Source organism: Zonotrichia albicollis, chromosome 4 (genome assembly GCF_047830755.1).
Source record: "Zonotrichia albicollis isolate bZonAlb1 chromosome 4, bZonAlb1.hap1, whole genome shotgun sequence".
Classification (NCBI taxonomy): Eukaryota; Metazoa; Chordata; class Aves; order Passeriformes; family Passerellidae; genus Zonotrichia; species Zonotrichia albicollis.
Window position 1 is genome coordinate 71,828,998 of NC_133822.1, and position 18,964 is coordinate 71,847,961.

The window sequence follows — 18,964 nt, forward strand, 5'->3', positions numbered from 1 at the left end:
GCACTTGGAGGCTGTGGTAGTAAAAGTGTGAGATTTACAGCTGAAGCATCAGTTGAGGAGTTTAGAGAGGTGTATGCTCCTCTTCATAATCCTAATTAATTTAGTGAAGCTTTGCTAAGACTCAGCAGTCTGCCTGTACAAATTGGCAGCTTCTGTAGCATGGCAAAGGCATGGAACTACAGAGTGGTGAGTGGCTCTCTGCAGAAGTAAAGCAAATTTTACTGCTTAGGAAATGCTATGGAAAGGCAGGTGCTGAAACAGTTTGAGCATGCAAACTTGAGAGCTGCATGCAAATTAAGTTTCATGGGTTATGTAGCAATGCTGCCCTGTTTTATAACATACTTTTATACTTGGGACTTAGCCTGTGCTTTGGAAGTGTTGAGATTTTCCAGATCTTGGGCAGATGTTTTATCTGATTCCATGCAGCTTAAGTCTGTGAAGTGATTGAGACAGAAGGCATTGGATCATAAAATCACTGAAGTTGGAGAAGAGCCTTAGGATAATCAAGCCTAGCTTTAAGAATGTAGCATGTACTTGAGTCCATCCTTCTTTAGGTAATATTTAAGCACTTGCTTAGCCATAAAGAGTAAAATAATTGGGAAGTGAATTTCAATAAACATTGAAACAGTAAATCACTTACTGGAATTCTTTAACTTGGGAAACTTGTATCTTCTATAAACAGACTTTTTTCATGTATTCTTTGTGGCAAAAGTCTACCAAAAAGCCAGGGAAGTCCAGGCTCAATTACATGATGTCTACATACACACTTGGCTTTATTTTATACTGATATAAAATCAGTCTCAAATTATTTCAAATGTCTAGAATGTGAAAAAAAAAACCGAACAAAAAACAAACCTGTTCTCTTTATCTAATTCTTATTAACTTGATATTGTTTCCTTTTTTTTCCTGATTCCTAGGCAGAACCTTGTCTCTGTTATTATCAACTACGGAGGTCAAGTGGAATATCTGCTGCAAAATGAGGTATTTGTTCTCAGTTTGTTACACCAGAAAAGCATTAACTTCTACATGAAAGGTATCTAATTATTAATCTGTCTTAGATGCAATTAAGGAAGACTGTTAATTAAGACTGCTTAATCTGGCCTTGAAAGGATACAAATTCTCTTAATAAAACCTGGTCTGAGGTTAGGAAGAAAGTGCTACAAATTTAAAATCTCAAAGGTGACTGTTTTTACGTGTCAAGGAACTTGTAAATAAAACCAGAGTTGTTTGAGTTGGCAATAGAATACTTGGGATGAGTAGAGGTATAATGCATTATATGGATCTACAAAATTTGTGCCTCATTTTGCAAACCCCCATGCCTGATGCTTACATATTTAGTATATACATGCAAGCATGTGGTAGTTTGAAGGATTAAGTTTAGCCAGCAAAATTCCCAAGAGCTTTATTTTAAAGCCTTGGGGGCTGCCAATTGAATGCTACATGCTTGAAGGAAAAAACTCCTTTAGGAAATCATCTCTGCTGTCCAGTGTTTTAAGGACAAATGTCTAAAGGACAAATTGAGTCATACCTTGGAAGAAACCACATGTTTATTTGATCTGACTTCCAAGCTGGCATGATAACTGATTTGATCTGACTTTAAAGTTTGCATGATAACTGATTTTCCAGGGTTTGAAACTGGAAAGAACAAAAGACTTATAAAAATCAAAGAACACTGATGTAGCATGAAGATATTCCAGTGTATCCCTTCCAGAGTTATAACTCATTATGCTAAATTATGCATTTCTTTGAAATATATGTTACAATGTAAAATGAATATTTTTCTTCAGAACTCTGTCACCTACATTTAAGTTCTGAATTTAATCTCTCTGGATATTCTTGATCCACTATTATTTCTATTTTGAGTAGCCATAGAACATACATTTGCATACAAATTTTATACATATACACACATATATAGAAATCCACCTAGACATAGAAACACATACATGAATACATATATATCAATAATATATATTTATAAATACATAATATAGATATATACAAACATTTTACATTTTGTGTAAATCTTTGATGCTTTTTCAAAATGCAAAACACTAATTTTGTGCCTGGCTACAAAGTAAAACTCTGGGTCTGATGCTGTGCAGGTATTTGCTGAATTTTCCTTTGTAAGCATCATCTCAAAGGGAAGTGTTTAGTGTATAAAATGTGATGCAGTCATAACCATTTGGAAAAGTTAGGTCCCCAAGCTCAAATGCACATGTATATTTCTTCACTGAAGCAGACCCACCAGGGTAGTTATTTACATTCACTTGAAATTTTAGGGCCTAAAGCAAGAGGGTTCTAAATTCAAAAAAAGCCATAACCTCAACATTAATGAGACTTTGCAATCCACCCTCTGCAACTGACACTGAGCAGATTTTCCTCAGACCTATAATGAAGCATTCCTAAATTTGTTTTTGCTAAAGATTTTTACGTTGAGTAAGCAATTTCTTGAAGCCATTAACTTTTTATAAAGGGAAGGAAGTACATTTTTCAAATATTCATACCATCCAGCAAATATGCATATGTCTAGAGCTAAATTTCTCTGTTTTTTTTTTTTTTTTTATATGGCCTTTTCTACTCAGGCTATATTAAAAAAAAAAGTTCATATTAATTGCTTAAAAGAGTAGGAATGGTAGTTCATGATTTAGGTCATATCATGGATATTTTCCTGAGGCTCAGTGTATGGAGCTTTTTCAAACCTAGAATCATGAAGTCTGATTTGCTGTAATTAGTGGCTCAAAAAATGATGGAGCTCTAATGTAATGAGTAATATATAGCAAGCAAAACAAAAAATGAGACTCCTTTATTTGGGCTTTGAATCCTTGTTTACTTATTTTCTCTTTTAATTAGATTGCTTAAAGAAGGCTGAAAATTGAGGTCATTGTAGCTCCCCTTTATCCCAAGTCTTCACAGGAGTAATTCTGTCACGTTTCCAGGGTATTCCCACTTTTCCAAGCTATTCCCATTCCCTGCTGGCATTGTTGTTATTCCTCTTTGGTTCACCATGATCCACCTTCATCACACTCTGGAATTTAAGACACTGGGAGCTGCTCACAGATTGTAAATTAAGTGCACACGTAACTGCTGAAGTTCTGTACTCAGCTGGAAGTTCTTGAAGCATTCAGTTTTAACCAGACACACCTTGAGATTCCCAGTTGAAAAGAAAATTTTTGCACATTTTTTTACTTATTTACAAATTTATTCTTCCACAGATATGGGATGCCAGTACTTTTGAGTTATGGCACAAGCCAACTATCATTATTAATCTAATTACTAATAGTGGTACATAAATGGGAAATTAATTTTGAGTTGGATAATGACTTTATAAAACAAAAATTTTAAAAATATAATGAAGATGTCTGGCACAAAGACGGAGTTGGTGCTGTTAGGGTTGAAGTGTAAGTTTTGAAATGTATTTTTCAGACAATATGTGCTGTAAAATAAGCAGCCAATTTTGATTGCCCTGACAACCACTTTTTAAGCACTTCATTTTGAAATCCATTCAAAATGGACTGTTAGAGAGGAATTTGTAAATATTTTATACAGAGTGTAGAAGTTCTGGAATGAAATAACTTTTTTTTGTCATATAAATTATTGAAACACCAAAATATTCTTCTAAGATTCTGCTCTATTTAAATATGTAGAAGGGGGAAAAAATTACAAGTTGTTGACTGGAGTTCCTTTGGAATTTCAGAAGATGTAAAATTTTTGTAAGAAATGGGGCTCCATCTTCCCTTCTTTGGGACAAAAATTTATGTCATGTATCTACACATGAAAAAAGAGAACTCTTTATGTGAAAAAATGAGAAATTTTTACATGATAACATCCCAGCAGAGAAATAGTGTGGAAGAAGTCATCATGTGTAGTATTCAGTATCACATAATTTTATGTGCTTACTATTCTTCATCTGCAATATGCTCCTTAGAAGTAGCTACCATAAAAATAAAGTGTATGGTAAAGTAGCTTCTATAAATATTAATACTTTGATAGTTTCTCTCTAAACAGAATAGCATATTAAACATTCCTCAGGACACCAATTCTCTTTATTGAATAGCATTTATATGTACGTACAAAAATACATAAACTGTGGGTGGGTTTGAGTTTTAGGTTTTGTTTTTATTTTTCTCCATCCAGAGAGCTGTTTCTCTATTTAAGGGTTACTTTTGTGTATGTCTATTGCTTGTTACTGCTCAGAAATTACCCTGCAGAGCTGTATTTATAGGCACAAAATTCCTTCTTCCAATAATACATCTCTGCTTGTGAAGAAGCAAAATGCTAAATTAAAACTTACTTAAATCGAATGCAAAAATGGAATGATATTTTATATTAATTAAAAACTCTATATAGAAATTTATGTATATGTATATATACACATATACTCACTTATTTCTTCAAGAAATCAGAGTAAACCAGCTTTTCTAATGTTCTGGAGTTGTCAGGGTTACACATAGCACTGGGTTACGCATCCTACTGAGCCCCAATCAACTTCAGCACCAAGGAGGATCTAAAATTCTCAAGAGATCACAGTCAGCCCTTTCCTCTCTAGAACCTGTAGTATGAAAAGGTGTTTGTGTCCTTAATTACTAAAAGAAAAAAACAAAAGCTTATGTATAAAAGAATCTGACCACCAGATATTTGTGGATATTTCATGTAACTCATTCCTGCTTTAATTCTGCTTGAAGCAGGTAATGTGTAATTAGTAAACTCAATATATTTTTATGTTTATTTCTAATAATGGCAGATGCTAACCTTCTCAGTACAGTCTGTGCACAGAACTTAAGCCTGAAAACAGAAAGTTCATCTTGGTACGATTTTTATTTTTCAGGCACAAGATGCATGAGTGAGAGAAATGGTTTCATGGGTACATCCACATGCTATAGTGCACTAAAAGGAACATTTATCAGTACAGAAACATGGACAATATTTATAGGAGAGCTTCTGCTTGTTCAGAGAATGTATTTTAAGGTTTAATGAAGTGATATTACCATGCAGAAAGCCCATAAATTTTTATTTATTTATTTTCCTGAACATAGAGTACTTCATATTGTGTTTTCCTTCCTTTGGGGATCCAATTTTTTTTTTTTTTTTTTTTAGTTCCTCAAAGTATTTCATCTCAAAGCTTTTTTCCCATATGGCAATATTAATATATCTAAATTTGGCAATGTTAAAATATCTAAATTTACAATCAATAAGATTCTATAGTTTTAACTAAATATATAATTTTGCAGAAAGCAGGTTGCAAAAGTACTCAGTCCACCGGTGTCAGATTATGCAGCCTCCCACACAGTACCTATTTTTAGGAGGAATGTGGCTGTTTTCCAACTCTGGCAGAAATGGGTAGGAGACAATAGTGAGGATAAATTCACAGAATTACAGAAGGCTCATGAATCACTTGGCTTCAGGTCTCCTATGAAGCTTCTTTACAGTGCTTCCACACTGCTGGAGTTCATCCAAACCAAGGGTTTCCCTTAAAATCATTCCTTGATACCAAATTTCTTGTGGTTTTGACCAGCATGCATTTTGTGGGAGATAATTGGACTTCAACAGAAATGTCACCATCCTTAGGAAAATATTGGCCTGTGGTGATTTCAGTGTAGCCAGACTAAGCCATGGTATTTGAATTCTGCTTGATAGGGTAGGATTTCCTACCCCTCACTGCCATGAAGGTTATGGTCAGGTATTTCTGGGAAATGCTGTGTGCCAACTGTTTCCTTTTCTCCCCCCATTTCTCTCCTATCAACAGAACAATATTGATAATGTGATTGAGGCAGCTAAAGCCATCTGCAGTGTCCTGTGTTCTGTGGAAACCAGAGACATCACTGATGCAGTTTGGAAACTCCATGCTTTGGGGAGAGCACAGGTAAAAGATGCATGTTCGTGTCCTATTTTTCTCGTTAAAACTGGAACTTGAATGGGTATCACTCTTGTTTTGATTGATCAAGTCCATTTTTCTGTCTTGCTACATCTTACTGTCTTGCTGTCTTGTTTTCCTTTTGGCATCTGTTGGGTCAAGACTGTAAAAAAAAAATGTTCACCATATGTAATGCGATAGAGGACCAACAGAAAATTTGCCATGTGTTTAACTTGAACTGATATTCTCCTCCAGCTCTTTCTACTCAATGTAGAAAACTCTTTGCCACATCACCTATTTACCATTTATCATGTGATGTCAGAGTATTAGATTTGCAGATATTTAGTACAGGTTGTCAGTAATTTTAAAAAAACTTCCAGAAATGTCATTAAAATAGTGATTTTTTTTTGTAAAGATTGATATGTCCCTGCTATTTATATAGAATAAATAAATAGAGTACCAGCATCATACAGTCTTGATTTTAGCTGAAATACTCTTAAAACACTGAATTGGGTTTTCCAGGGGTTTCTAAATAATTGTGAACTGGGACTTTGGAGGGCAGTATCCCTCTCAGTTTTGTCATCAGCTGCTTTGGTGTGACCTTAGATAAGTGACTATGATCTGATTTATAGAAGTTCTGAGCACCCAAAAGCTCCTTTGAAGTCAGCAACTTGGAGATACAGGTGCTCAGCAAATCTGAAAATCAAGCCATTAATCACTTGGATTTGCTCTGGTGTAACTGTGAGTAGTGATGATTTTTTCACACCCTAAGGAAATTCCCTTCTCACACTAAAAAAAAAAAAATTGTTGAGGAATTATCTTCTGTCCTTGCATGGTCTCTTGTCATTCTTTCTCACAGAAAATACTCTTTAGAAAAACATGCCAGCCTCTGTGTGTGATGCTTGCATTCAGACCATTACCTGACTCCTGCAGGACTTTTATCCTTTCTCTTTCCTGTTGAGTTTGGTTTTGTTTTCTCCCATGGCTTGTGCTATGTGTAAGAACACCCAAGTCTGGAAGAACCAAGGCAGCTCTAGAATTTTTGGTTTGTTGCTCAGACCTGACCAGCTGATTCACTTAAGTAGCTTTTCTTGCTTCCCTTCTAGTTCATGCTTCCCTGCAAATCTTGCTTCTATATTATCCTAAATCTTTTAATTTCTGCTTTGGCATCAATTATTAGAAATTGCTACTGGGGGTAAATTCCTGCATAAATGAGTCTGTGTTGGCACACATTTTATCTGGCATGATGTGGAATCAAATGGAAATAAGAATATCCATTTAAGAAAAGCTCTTCTTGGATATTAGAGAGTAAATACTGTAGAGAAAGAGATAAAGGAAGTAACAAGGGATTCATATGATTTGCTTTTCAGTTAACTCCAGATTCTCTTAAGAGGTGTCAGGATGATCAGTGTTTTGTCCTTGAGACAAGAATTTTCTCAATCCAGAATCTTTCTTAAGAGATAGATAAAGAGCTTGGTTCAGGTAAAAGATAGGAAAGCAACAGAACTTTGTTTTAGAAAGGAATTAGAGCAGAAGAAATATATCATGACTAATTTGATAAAAACATTTATTTTGAGGTAAGAAAAATTTAGTGTATTTTATCTTTTAGTGCTCAGGTCAGCCCTGTGAACCTAATGTGTAAACCACCTCTTTTAACTGCCTTATATATATATCCCTTAGTCCGTTTGCAGCCCCATCCTCTCTGAATTTGAGCAGAGAAATGGGTGCAGTGGTCAAAGAGACAAAACAGTTCCTTTTAGTGGGGCTCACCCTAAGTCAGAAAGCTATACATGCCATGGGATAAAACCCTAACAGTACAGGCTATCTTTTTCAAGGCTTAGTTTTTTTTGTGGAAGTTCATATTTTCTTCTGCTTGTCTTCAGAGTCGTTGTCATGCAAATGTGGATTTTATTTTTGAGATTAATTGGCTATTGATAGGCAAATCATTAAATTATCACGTGATCTACTTGTTGTAGAAAGAAACAAAAAAAAAATCTCTGCTCCGAATGTTCCCTGTTTGCTATTGCTCATTCCCCAGCATGTGAGAATGTCCACCTCCACCACATAGACCATCTCCAATATTTACAGCTTCTCCTAAAGCAATTTCCATGTTCTTCCTCACATGGAGGGAGCAATACACTTCCCTTTCCCTGTTTTACCTGTTCAGATTATCCTTTCAGAGCAAGGCACACCTCTCCTTATCTCTGTGCAGTCTCCAGCACAGCACAGTGCTGGTCCTGGCTGGGATCTCCAGAGGCTGCAGCTGATAAGGAACGATGATAATGATACTGTGTGCTCATCTGTAATGAGGAAAATGATACTGTTCTAAATAGCCTCTTCTGAATGTTGAAAAGATTGTCCTGATTGAGCAGTCTTAAATGTTTTTCTGTTCTAATATTCAGTAAGAAGCTGTTTCACATCTTGTGGGGATTTTTTAAGGAATTTTGAATGAGTTAGAGAAAGGATCTCTGAGTTTTTAGATGATGTGGTTTATTTTCTTCTACATAGGAAGGGTGAGTTTGGTTCACATCTTTACTGCATGGTTTAGAAAGTCATAAGACCCTTAGTTACAAAACTTCTTAAGGATTTATTGACTTATAAAATACTGCTAACAAGGATATTTATGTTTTGACTTAGTCCTTAAATATTTTGTTTTATGGACTCATGTTACAGTGTAAACTTTCTTATCCAATCATGTTATGACACACAAACTTACAGTGCTGCATTCTAAACTCCTTGTTTACCTTTGTAACGACTTTTATTTTTTCTGTATCTTAAACTACAAAACTTTAAACTTTCTTCTTCTTAATGTGTCTCTGTTTCAAACTAAAAATCTACATTCTCGCACCGAAGTTCGGAAGCCTCTTCTAAGGTCTAAAATTAAATCCTGTGCTTAATTCTTGGATTTGGCTTGCAGGCCCAAAGTTCTGAGAATTCTTTGCATTTTGGATTCCAACAACATATCTCTTGAAAACTACTGCCTAGATTGTCTTTCACTCTGTAAAGTTTTTCAGTTATTGAGGTTTTGCTCTCTTAACACTGCCTTTGAGGCTTGGTTAGCTGAGCTGGTTGTCTGTCCCTTGAAGCCTTCCTGTAAAAGCTGCCTGTGACCTTGAGTGCCACCCCTGTCCCTCTGACTCCCTCTGTGCTGAAGCAGACCTGACTAACAACTGACTTCAAACGCTGTTGCTGCTGCTGCCTTTTCACTCCTTTGAGAAATACTGCTAGGACAGTCAATAGACCTCAGCAATCCAGAAAAGGTTGGGCTTTGATTCCGTAAAGAGCTTCATCTTTCTCAGCAGCTGAACTATAAATGTCATAAAAGCAGTCAAATATATTCCTGCGTGTTTTGTAACTTGAGCACTGTCCCATTTCGTGAGGATAGTCATTACACACTATATGCAACTATTGTATTTCCTGGGAAATGTCCCAATGAAGGCAGGAATGGTGCATCTGACTCCATGTTCTCAGAAGGCTAATTTATTAATTTATTATACTATATTATATTAAAGAATGCTAAACTATACTAAAGAATACAGAAAGGATATTTAGAGAAGGTTTAAAAGATAATAATGAAAACTCATGACTCTTTCCAGAGTCCTGACACAGCTTGGCCCTGATTGGCCAAAGAGTGAAAACAACTCACAGCAGAACCCAATTAAACAGTCACCTGTGGGTAAACAATCTCCAAACACATTCCACACGTGAGCAAAACACAGGAGAAGCAAATGAGATAAGAATTGTTTTCCTTTTCTCTGAGGCTTCTCAGCTTCCCAGGAGAAAAACCCTGGGCGAAGGGATTTTTCAGGAGAATGTGAATGCCACATGCAACTACTTCACATGTAGAATAGAAATGTAACAAATCAGATTGCATCTCTATTTGTCAATATTTTGTGCTAAGACAATTGACCAGCTTTCTTGTCTGTAGCAACGTATGTAGTCAAAATTGGTACCAACCCCCTAAAGCCTCTTTTTGATTTTAACTCATATTGAATGGTAGGGTCATTTTTTGAGTAACTTTTGGGTACTGAAAAAATTATTAAATGCTGCAATATTATTGTATTTTACCATATTGCTTGAATTTTTTTATTATGTTCATCAGTGTAGCACCAAAATATTTTGTTAGGAGGAAGAGAGGCTTTTTTCAGATGAGCAGGTAAACAGCCCCACAGATTAAGTGACATTTTTGAGGCAACCTGTTGCATCTCAAGCACTGCAGCATTACACATCTGCTAAGGAAGAGGTGCCAGAAAAACATTCTAACTGCTTTTCCACATGATTTCCTGATCATTTAGTGCAATATATTATGTGGTTTTCTATGGAATATTTTTTAACACGTCCATTTGGCACAAGTGCACATAAAGCCTCAGGGAAACCACTGCTTACTTCTTCCAGTGTAAATTACATAGGTTGCCAGTGTATGTTTGTTTATACCGATCTGTACATAGGTGCTCTCCTACTTGGAAAAAAAAAAAAAGAATGTGATTCTATTTAATTCTGGTTAAAAAAACCCCCAAAACAAAACAAAGAAACTTAGTTTCAGTCTTCTGTCTTTAATTAAATTGTACTTATTACCTTCTCACTGCCAGTACTGTGCATTCCTGTACCATGGTTAAGAGATTATGAAAGCAACTGGCACCAGTGCTGATTTCTTCTTAACTGATTGCATCTCTTTGTAAATGTGATTATTTCAGTCTCTAACCAACCTAACCCTGGGATTTTCAAATCCGTTCAGGGGAGGCTCTGGGGCTGATGCATGCTAAATGTTTTTCATCTCTCCTTTTTTTCCCCCCATTCCTTTCTTACAGCAGCTCACAAAATGTCATAGGAGAGCAAATCCTGCCAGAACAGGCACTAATCCACTATATATTAAGCATGCTTTACTAGGTTGAAATTATAAGTACCATGCCAAAAGGTTGTTTACTTTCCAAAATTTGAGGGAATTGAACAAAAGTCTCTGTTCCCATTTGTCTCGCTGCATTATGAAGATTGTGCAAACATAATTCTCAGCCTGGATGCTGCTTTTCTCCCCTCAAGTAAGCATTTGATGACTTCTGTTCATCTTCACCAGACAAATGCTGGCAGCTCCAAGCTGGGTGCCATGGGGAGAATGTACATCCAGCATTGTATTTCTTCTGCCACCTCTGCATGCTCTGTAATTTTTGGGAAGCATCATGCTGGATACATATGTATTAACATGAAGCATTCTGAGCCCACTGCAAAGGGATTAATGCCTTTGAAGGGCAGAAAAACTTACAGGGATGTGGGTTCAAACAGTGCAAGCCAGAGGCAATACTGAAATGCAGAATTAACTGTGCAGTCTCTCTGGTCAAGATTTGCTGCTTATTTTTGTGCTGCTTTGTAGATATAAGTCTGATCACAGACTCATATAATCATAGAGCTTGCTGAGTTGAAAGGGATCCACAAGGATCATCAAAGTCCAACGTGTGTGTCTGCAGAGGACCCACCAAGAATCACAGCCTGCGCACTCAAGTATCATCCAAATGCTTCCAGAACTCTGTCAGGCTTGGGGCTGTGGCCATTTCCCTGGAGAGCCTGTTCAGAGCCCAACCAGCTGTGGGTGAAAAAGCTTCTCCTGATAGCCACTTAACCTCCCCTGACACAGCTTCATGTCACTCCCTTGGGTCCTGTCACTGATGACCAGGAGAAGACATCAGTGCCTGTCACCTGTCCTCATGAGGAAGCTGGAGAGCACTTTGGGGTCTCACATCAGTCAGTATTTCCCTTTGGTCACCCCTGGTCAGCTGCCTGCTCAAAGGCCCTTACAGAGCACAGCTGTTTTCAGTGATCTGGCACAGGAGTAGGTGAAATGGAGGGTACTTGAGTGCAGCCATGCTATTCCTCACCTTTGAGAGAAGATGCCAAGACCCTGCCCTTTGGGCTTCACATCTGATTGTAAGGCTAGCAAAGAGGTGGAGGAGGAATTCTCTCTGTTGTACCACTGTGGAGGCTGAGAACGTGTGAGCACATTTGATGAGTGCTTCTTTGTACCTTGACTTGCCCAAATACTGTCAGAAATCAGGGCTGAGTGGCTTGGCTGAGGTGGTAGAGGAAGCAGGTGCTGGTGTTCTGAATCTGTCATGTCTTGTGTCATCATAACATTAAATAAATCTAAATCCTTTCCCCTTTCCATGGTATTTTCTACTCCTACAACCATTACAACTTCTACCCAGTCTTTTCTGAAGTGACTGATTACTTTTTTCCTCTCTGGTTTTGTCTTTATAGAATTCTCTTCAAAGTGTGGAAACGCCAGGCAAAGGTAGAGTGGTTTTCTTTTGTTTTTTTTTTTTGAAGTATGTTAATTCAAGGTGTATCATCATAAAACACATGTTTTGCTATTTTTTTTTTTAATAATCTGTTTGAGCATGCATATTGCAGATCTTTACACGTTAAGGTGTGTTATAAGGTAATTTTGATAAGTTGAAATTGAAGTGATCTGAAAGTGTAAATAAAACAGCATTTCCACAAAATAATCTGGAGACTGAAATATGGAGAATAAATAGCAGAGTGAAAGAACTGAGTTTAGGCTATGGTGGTCATGGTAGTTTTCTTTAATCACAATTTTCTATGCAGAGAAAAGGGAAAATAATGAACTTCATGGAAGGCTGAAAAATTTTTTCTGTGTGACATTTCCACCTGACTCAACTTCCTCCCTTTGAGAGCTTTATTTCTTTGTGATCTTTTGCTGTATAAACAGTGTCTTGCCTAATGATAGACTGTCATAAGAAGAGTATATTAATTAACAGTAATGGACAAAATTATAAACACTGCCTTTTGAAACTCTCACTGGCTCAGAGGTGCCCAGCTCTGTCAGCACCTCTCAGACTGAGGGATGAGCAGGACTCTGCTCTGTCCGGGGTGGATTCCAGGAGGGAACAGCCTCATCAGGTGCTGCTCCATCCCTCTGTGGCTGCCCAAATGCAGCTGGGTGTCGGATCTCAAGATCTCAGTCCTGAGATGCTGAGCCACCGAGACCCTGGGGGGGCTCGGGACTCCTGGAATGTTGCCAGAAGTGTCTGGTAGCTGGACTTTGGTCCTGCACAGGAGACGACAAGGATGAGGGCTTCACCGGGTGAATGGTGAAGGGATTAGTTAATTAGAGAGTGAGACACAGGGTTTAAGATTTCTGTACAGGGGGGTTTAGAGGAGTAAGATGGAGGAATTGGGGTGTGTCCTGTCCTCCTTCTGTTCCTCTTCTCCTCCATCTTCTTTGGCCACGGTGGCATTTTTGGATTGGTTATTACTAAGAGTACACCGAGTTATAACAATAGATGGTATTGGGGAAAAATGATAAATATTGTACACGTCACAATGGGTATAAAGATAGGTGCCTGCCCCGGAGGGCAGCACAGTGTGCTCATGGCTGACTGCTGAGCGGATCTTTGTTCGGCTGAAAGAACATCTTTTAGATAAACAATTAATAAACATAAAACCAGAAAGAAGAACTGAAGCCTCTTCTCGTCCTTCGATACGCGGGCTGTCCCAAGCCACTCCGGGCCTTTCCAGGCCCCTCAAACAGCCGAGATAAACCGGACAGCTGGGGATACTGCATGGGTACTTTCCAAGGGCCCTCCCTCCAGCTGAGCACTGGCCTGGGCTGTGGAAGGAATTTGTTTCTCTCCATTTTGTTTGAGGAAAAAATGGCCTCTGAGATGCTCTTTTCCTCTGTTTGCTTTTCTCAACTGCAGTGTGCTCAGAGAGGCAAAAAAGGTGAATCAGCTGCAATGATTTCAGCAGTCTTTTAAACATAGAGTTGCTTCAAATGCAGGTTTCCAAATGCCAGGCTTGTTTTCTGTATTATTGAACTTCATGAACAGCAGAGAAAGGAAGCAGCAATTCAGTTTGCAAGATGCCAGGAGAGGCTAAGCAGCTGGAGGGCCAGGAACACACAGGTGCAGAAGGGAGAAGAATGTAAATTCAGTTTGTGAGTTTCTTCTTTCTTGGATATATTCCTTTTCTCATGGTCTTTTTTTTTTTTTTTAACACCCTCAATGGCAACTAATTGCTCATGTTAAAAACAATCAATAGTTACTAATAAACACCTACCTGAGAAACATTGTCCTCCACACACTCTTCAGAAAATGTAATTGGAATGGATTTAAAACACTCCTCTGATTACAGGTATTTCCAAATTTGAACTTCATTGAATCAGCAGCTCTCTCAAGGAAAATTTCATTTATTGAGTAAGTGAAGGAATCAGTGTTTGCTCCCTACTTCTCTGTATCTTCATTTATGCCAGGAAATCTTCAACTGTGAAGATTTCTGTGTTTGCTTTTGGCACACCCTAATTTCATAAGAATTGCAGAATCCTTTTGGTAGTGTAAGATTAGAAACTGCAATTTACTGATAGCAAGTCAGAACTTGCCAGGCCATTAGTCATTCTGCGGAGAAGCCTGCATTTAAATTTGTCCAAGGTAACCAAATTTCCATTTCATGTATGTTTTGTCATACTACATGCCTTACATCTGCACCTAATATATTAAATAAATAGACTGAAGGTCAGTAAAATATTTGAAGTTAGGCTAATGAGCTAGCATGTCAAAGCTGGTGTTAAGAATATGTCTGAGAAAAACCAAGTGTGAGTGCAATGAGAAAATCCAATCTGCAGGGACCTAGGGCTGAACTCCCAGATGTGGGGAAAAACCATATTCCATCTTCTCTTTTGGGCATCACAACTTTCCCCCAGTCCCTGTCTTCCCAATGCTCACCTTCATGATAATGCCACTGATCTAGGAGCAGTACCTTGAGAGGAATCCAGATGATATTTTCATCTGCTGAAGCCAGACGTAAATGCCAAATAAGTGATGAGTTGTAAGCTCCTGCCAACTTCACCTTTGTGTTTCCTTTTCCACCTCATTTGCTTCCCACCCTTTTTTTACTCCATTGTGCTTGGCCGTCTAGTATTGCAGGTGTGCAAAAATCTGCAAGCCTGTGACCCAAAATTAAAGGAAAATCATAGATTTGCTCAGTGCTGTTAAATCTTTCCAGATCTCTGGGAAGCTAAACCCCATGTGCTTTCCTTCCTCAAGCAGCACATTTGCAGATGAAGTCAGAATTGACAGCCAAGGAAGAGACAGACTGGATTTCCCGTTTTCACTATTCCTTTCTGTCCCTTATATGTATTTATGTTTATCTTGAAGAAAACAGGATCAAATTTTGACAGCAAGAGCACCAATCAGTTACTCCAACTAATAATTTGTTTCCTTTCCCCTTCCTTCCCCAAGAGATGGTTATTGCCCTGAGTATCATAAAAGTTTTGTTTATCTTCATTACAGCTTCTCTCTACCACAAAAGAGAAAAAGATAAAAGATACTATTAAAATAAAAACCTTACTTTAAAACTTGAAACTGCCTTAACCTTGCTCTCTAATAACAGATTGTTGGAGCTTTATTATTAGTCATTCACCATGGACTAAGCAAGTCAAAGACTATATTCAAAATATCTAGCCTTGATTTAGTGCTTCAATCACTGCCTCTATTAGCAATGTTATCTCTGTAGAACAGTTTATGCCACTGCTGTGAATAAAGCAATACTTATCCACATTATGCTTAAGTATGGATCATGTTCTTTTTCCTCTCTGTGAAGTCCTTAGAATATTATATTCAAGTTTTAGTGCTCAAAATATTTTCTTTCTTGTTAAATGGGAGGAATATAGGTGTTTCTAGACATCAGTATCTTTCTGCAGCATCAAGTGTTCCCAGAAAATAAAGATTACTCATGTTAATGGATTTAGCATTGGAGTTAGCTGCAATCCAGAGTGTGAGAAGGCTGCAGGCTGGTGCAGACCTGAGTCTGTGTGTGGCTCTCAGAAGCTGATGAATGAATGTTTATTCCATGTCTACAGCCTTGCTGCTCAGGGCAGGGATTTCAGATCAGACATAAGAAGCAGCTTTCAGAATTTGATCAGTAGTTCTCTGGGACCCATCCAGAAGGTCTGGTATGCACCAGGAACTGATGATATTGAATTAACAATATTTGCCAACTGAATTGCTGGAGATGTTATCTTTTAGAGTGAATGCAGGAATGTAATGCTTACGATACATGTAATGTAATAATCATTACATTTAGACTGTAAAGCTTCTCTAACTGTGCTTGGGATTTGATATTTGTCTCTAGATGATAATAGAAGCGTTCACAACAGAAAGGCTTTCTATTTTTTAAAAAAGGGGAGGAAAGGGGGAAATTTTTTTGGTTTGGTTTTTTTGTTAGAGTTTCCTTTGGAGCTGAAAATAATTGTTTTTCTTCCTTTCTTAGCACAAACCCATTACAGTTTTGTTTTGGGAAAAACTCTTTGTTTCACAATATGGAAAAATCTTCAGGGATATTTTTATTGATTTTGTTTCATTTTTCTACATGTCTTCTGCATTGTTTCCAAACCAGAGCACAGCTCCTCACCTCGAAGCTGTTGTTGTGTTGCATCCTTATATATTGTCCCTGTAGCCAGAGGCTTTTTGATCAAGAAAAATTTTTAAACTAGAATCCCCCCATTCTGCACAAAAAATAGGCAGAAGTTATCAAGGCAATTTAAACCATGTAGGAGAAGAGACATTTTTGATACCAGGATAGCAGGAGATATTAAAGTTGCTTTCAAGGGATAATCCATAGGATTCTTCAACTAGTAGGAGGAAACAGTCCTGTAAATATTGGTGCTTGGAAGCTGCACCTGATCAGTATGTGCATTACAGCCTTTTTTCGTTTTGCCTCTTTATCACAATAGTGGCTGAATAAATGCTGCTCAGCATTTTACTTAAAGGTCAAGTGAGTTTCTTTTTTTTTGTAGTTTTGGTTTTGGGGTTATGTGTGTATGTGTATCCTAAACTGTATTCAGGACCTTGATCTTTCTTTTTTTCATCTCTGAAAATAAGCTGGAAATGAAGAAACCAAGCTCTACTTCTCAAAAGTATTTTTAATCTGTCAAAAGGGTCATAAGCCTTCATTCCAAATTCTGTTCAACCAGATTTTTGTCATGTTTTACCTGGAGAAAATATGTACAGGTCAGAGAGAGTGTTTAACATGTATTGAACTGACATCATCTGCTGGTGCAGTAACAGCAAGGTGCCTGCCCTGTTGGAAGATCTGGCAATAAAATAATGTGGGAATTGTAATACTGGACTGAGAGGAAAAAGTAAGTGGTTTTCAGTGAGGAATAAGCTACTATATTTCATACTAAATCTTGAAAGTACCTGCAGGTGTATGATTCACTAACCTTTTCAGGATTGTGAGGATTGTTCTGTTTCTCACTCCAGGTACAATTTATTCCTTCAGACTTCCTGCACAAGGAACAGGAATCTGTCAGAAATAAGCATATCTGGCAGCTGTGGTTAAAGTTCACTTCCCTGGTTCTCCTCTCATTTCTGCATGTCAGATTTCTCCTCACCTTCAGGGAGAAGGTGATGGCAAATAATTTCACAGCAGAAATAGATCACAAGGTTTGAGTTGTGAGATGATTAGTCTTGGTCACAGTTCACTTTGCAATGTGGTCCTTTCATTGTCTCTTACATACTGGCTATGCCTGGGACACCTCTCTAGAAAATTGGTTTTGATGTAGCTGAAACTCTGAATCTGTTGTAGGAAGTCCATGGCCTGTGCTTTGTAAATCAGTGAAGCACCAATCCTTTCTCAGCTGAGATTTATTAAAAGGCATAAAAAGCAGTAAAAGTTCTCTGGCTTCATGAATGGGAGAAATAATTTCAGCCTACCATATCCTATTCAGCAGCTCATTAAAATACAGTGAGAAAATGCTGACCAAGTTTTGTGAGTAATGGATGTTTACAGACTACCCAAGATGTTTCCCTCTAATTCAGTTAATTGCTACTGCTCCTAATGACTGATGAGTGGGGGTTGGAAAAGGGTTGATTCTTTCACAGGAACCATAGACTGTTTTATAACTGACAGCTAGCAAGAATAAGAAAATTAATGTTGAAAAAATTCCTGGGCTTGATAGTTGGACATTTGCTTAAACCTGTGGAACTCTGTTCTTGAAAATATCTCCATTTTGTTTGTTCTAATGATTAGATAAATAATGCTGAAGGCCATTGTTCTCCCTCAGCTGGCAGTGAAACAATTTTTCCCCACGTGTTCCATTGCTGCCTTTACCCCTCACATGCTCTTAGAAAAACGTGTTTGCTTTTGTCTGCTTGTCTGGCTTTTACACATCTGACATCAGTTTTGTGACTCAGGTAAACCATGAAAATCATTTTTCTGCAAACAAGGTCAATAGGCAGGGCAGCTTGGATGTAGTGATAGGCATCTTGCATCTTAATCTCTTCCTTGTCTGGCACATGTACATTTTCTGTTATGGAAAATACTCCATTGCATATTTTCTCCTGACTTTATTATTTGGGAATCCTTTGCTCACAGAGTATTGCTTTCTATGTATGACTTAGCTGAGATAGAATACATTTCTTCTTGTTCTGGAGACAAAATCTGAAATGTTGCTTTACACCTAGAATATAGATTGTGTTAAAATTGTACATTTTCAGAGATTCTGAACTACCTTTTACCCTCTGTTGAAGAAAACACTGAGAAGGTTCTGTTCAGAAATCATTGATTTCAACAGGCCAATTGTCATAAATAAGGGGTTTGCTATTACACTACATTTGGCTGTCAACCACATTGAACAGATTGGAAACAAGGAATATCCCAAGGAGATGTTGGTCCTTAATGAAAAAATAGCATGGTACTTTTCAGGTAAAATATTGGTTCAAATAGCAGTCAGCTGATGTCCTCTTCTGGACCACTTAAAAAGGTTCCATGTGTATCACTATGGGTAAGTTCCTGGAATGTAAAAGAATTCAGTGCAAATTAAACATTTAGTTTGCAGTTGCTAAGTGATTACACATCTGGGAATGAGAATTAAGTGGTGTTCTAGGGAAAAATATCACTAGAGACAAAGATTTTTTCAAAACTATTGTGGTGAACGATGATAAATGGTGAAAATGCTAAAGAGGATAAATAAAAAAAGGCAATTAAAACCAAATGGTAGACAGAGAGACTAGAAGGACTGAGTTTTTTTAGCCTGTTGATCTCTAAAATGATTCAGTTTTCATATGTGGAAGATGATTACATGGCAAGGTGTAGTACTCTAAC

At 37.6% G+C, this 18,964-nt stretch overlaps 1 protein-coding gene across 1 annotated transcript in view; it reads left to right on the forward strand.

Moving 5' to 3' along the window:
- PIK3C2G (phosphatidylinositol-4-phosphate 3-kinase catalytic subunit type 2 gamma) overlaps positions 1-18,964 on the forward strand; it is a 198,752-nt gene that overhangs the window by 32,939 nt on the left and 146,849 nt on the right. Inside the window, exons 10-12 of the mRNA XM_026790362.2 lie at positions 918-981; positions 5,747-5,863; positions 12,101-12,134. Of these exons, the coding sequence (XP_026646163.2) occupies positions 918-981; positions 5,747-5,863; positions 12,101-12,134 (215 nt within the window). The remainder of the gene's footprint in view (positions 1-917; positions 982-5,746; positions 5,864-12,100; positions 12,135-18,964) is intronic.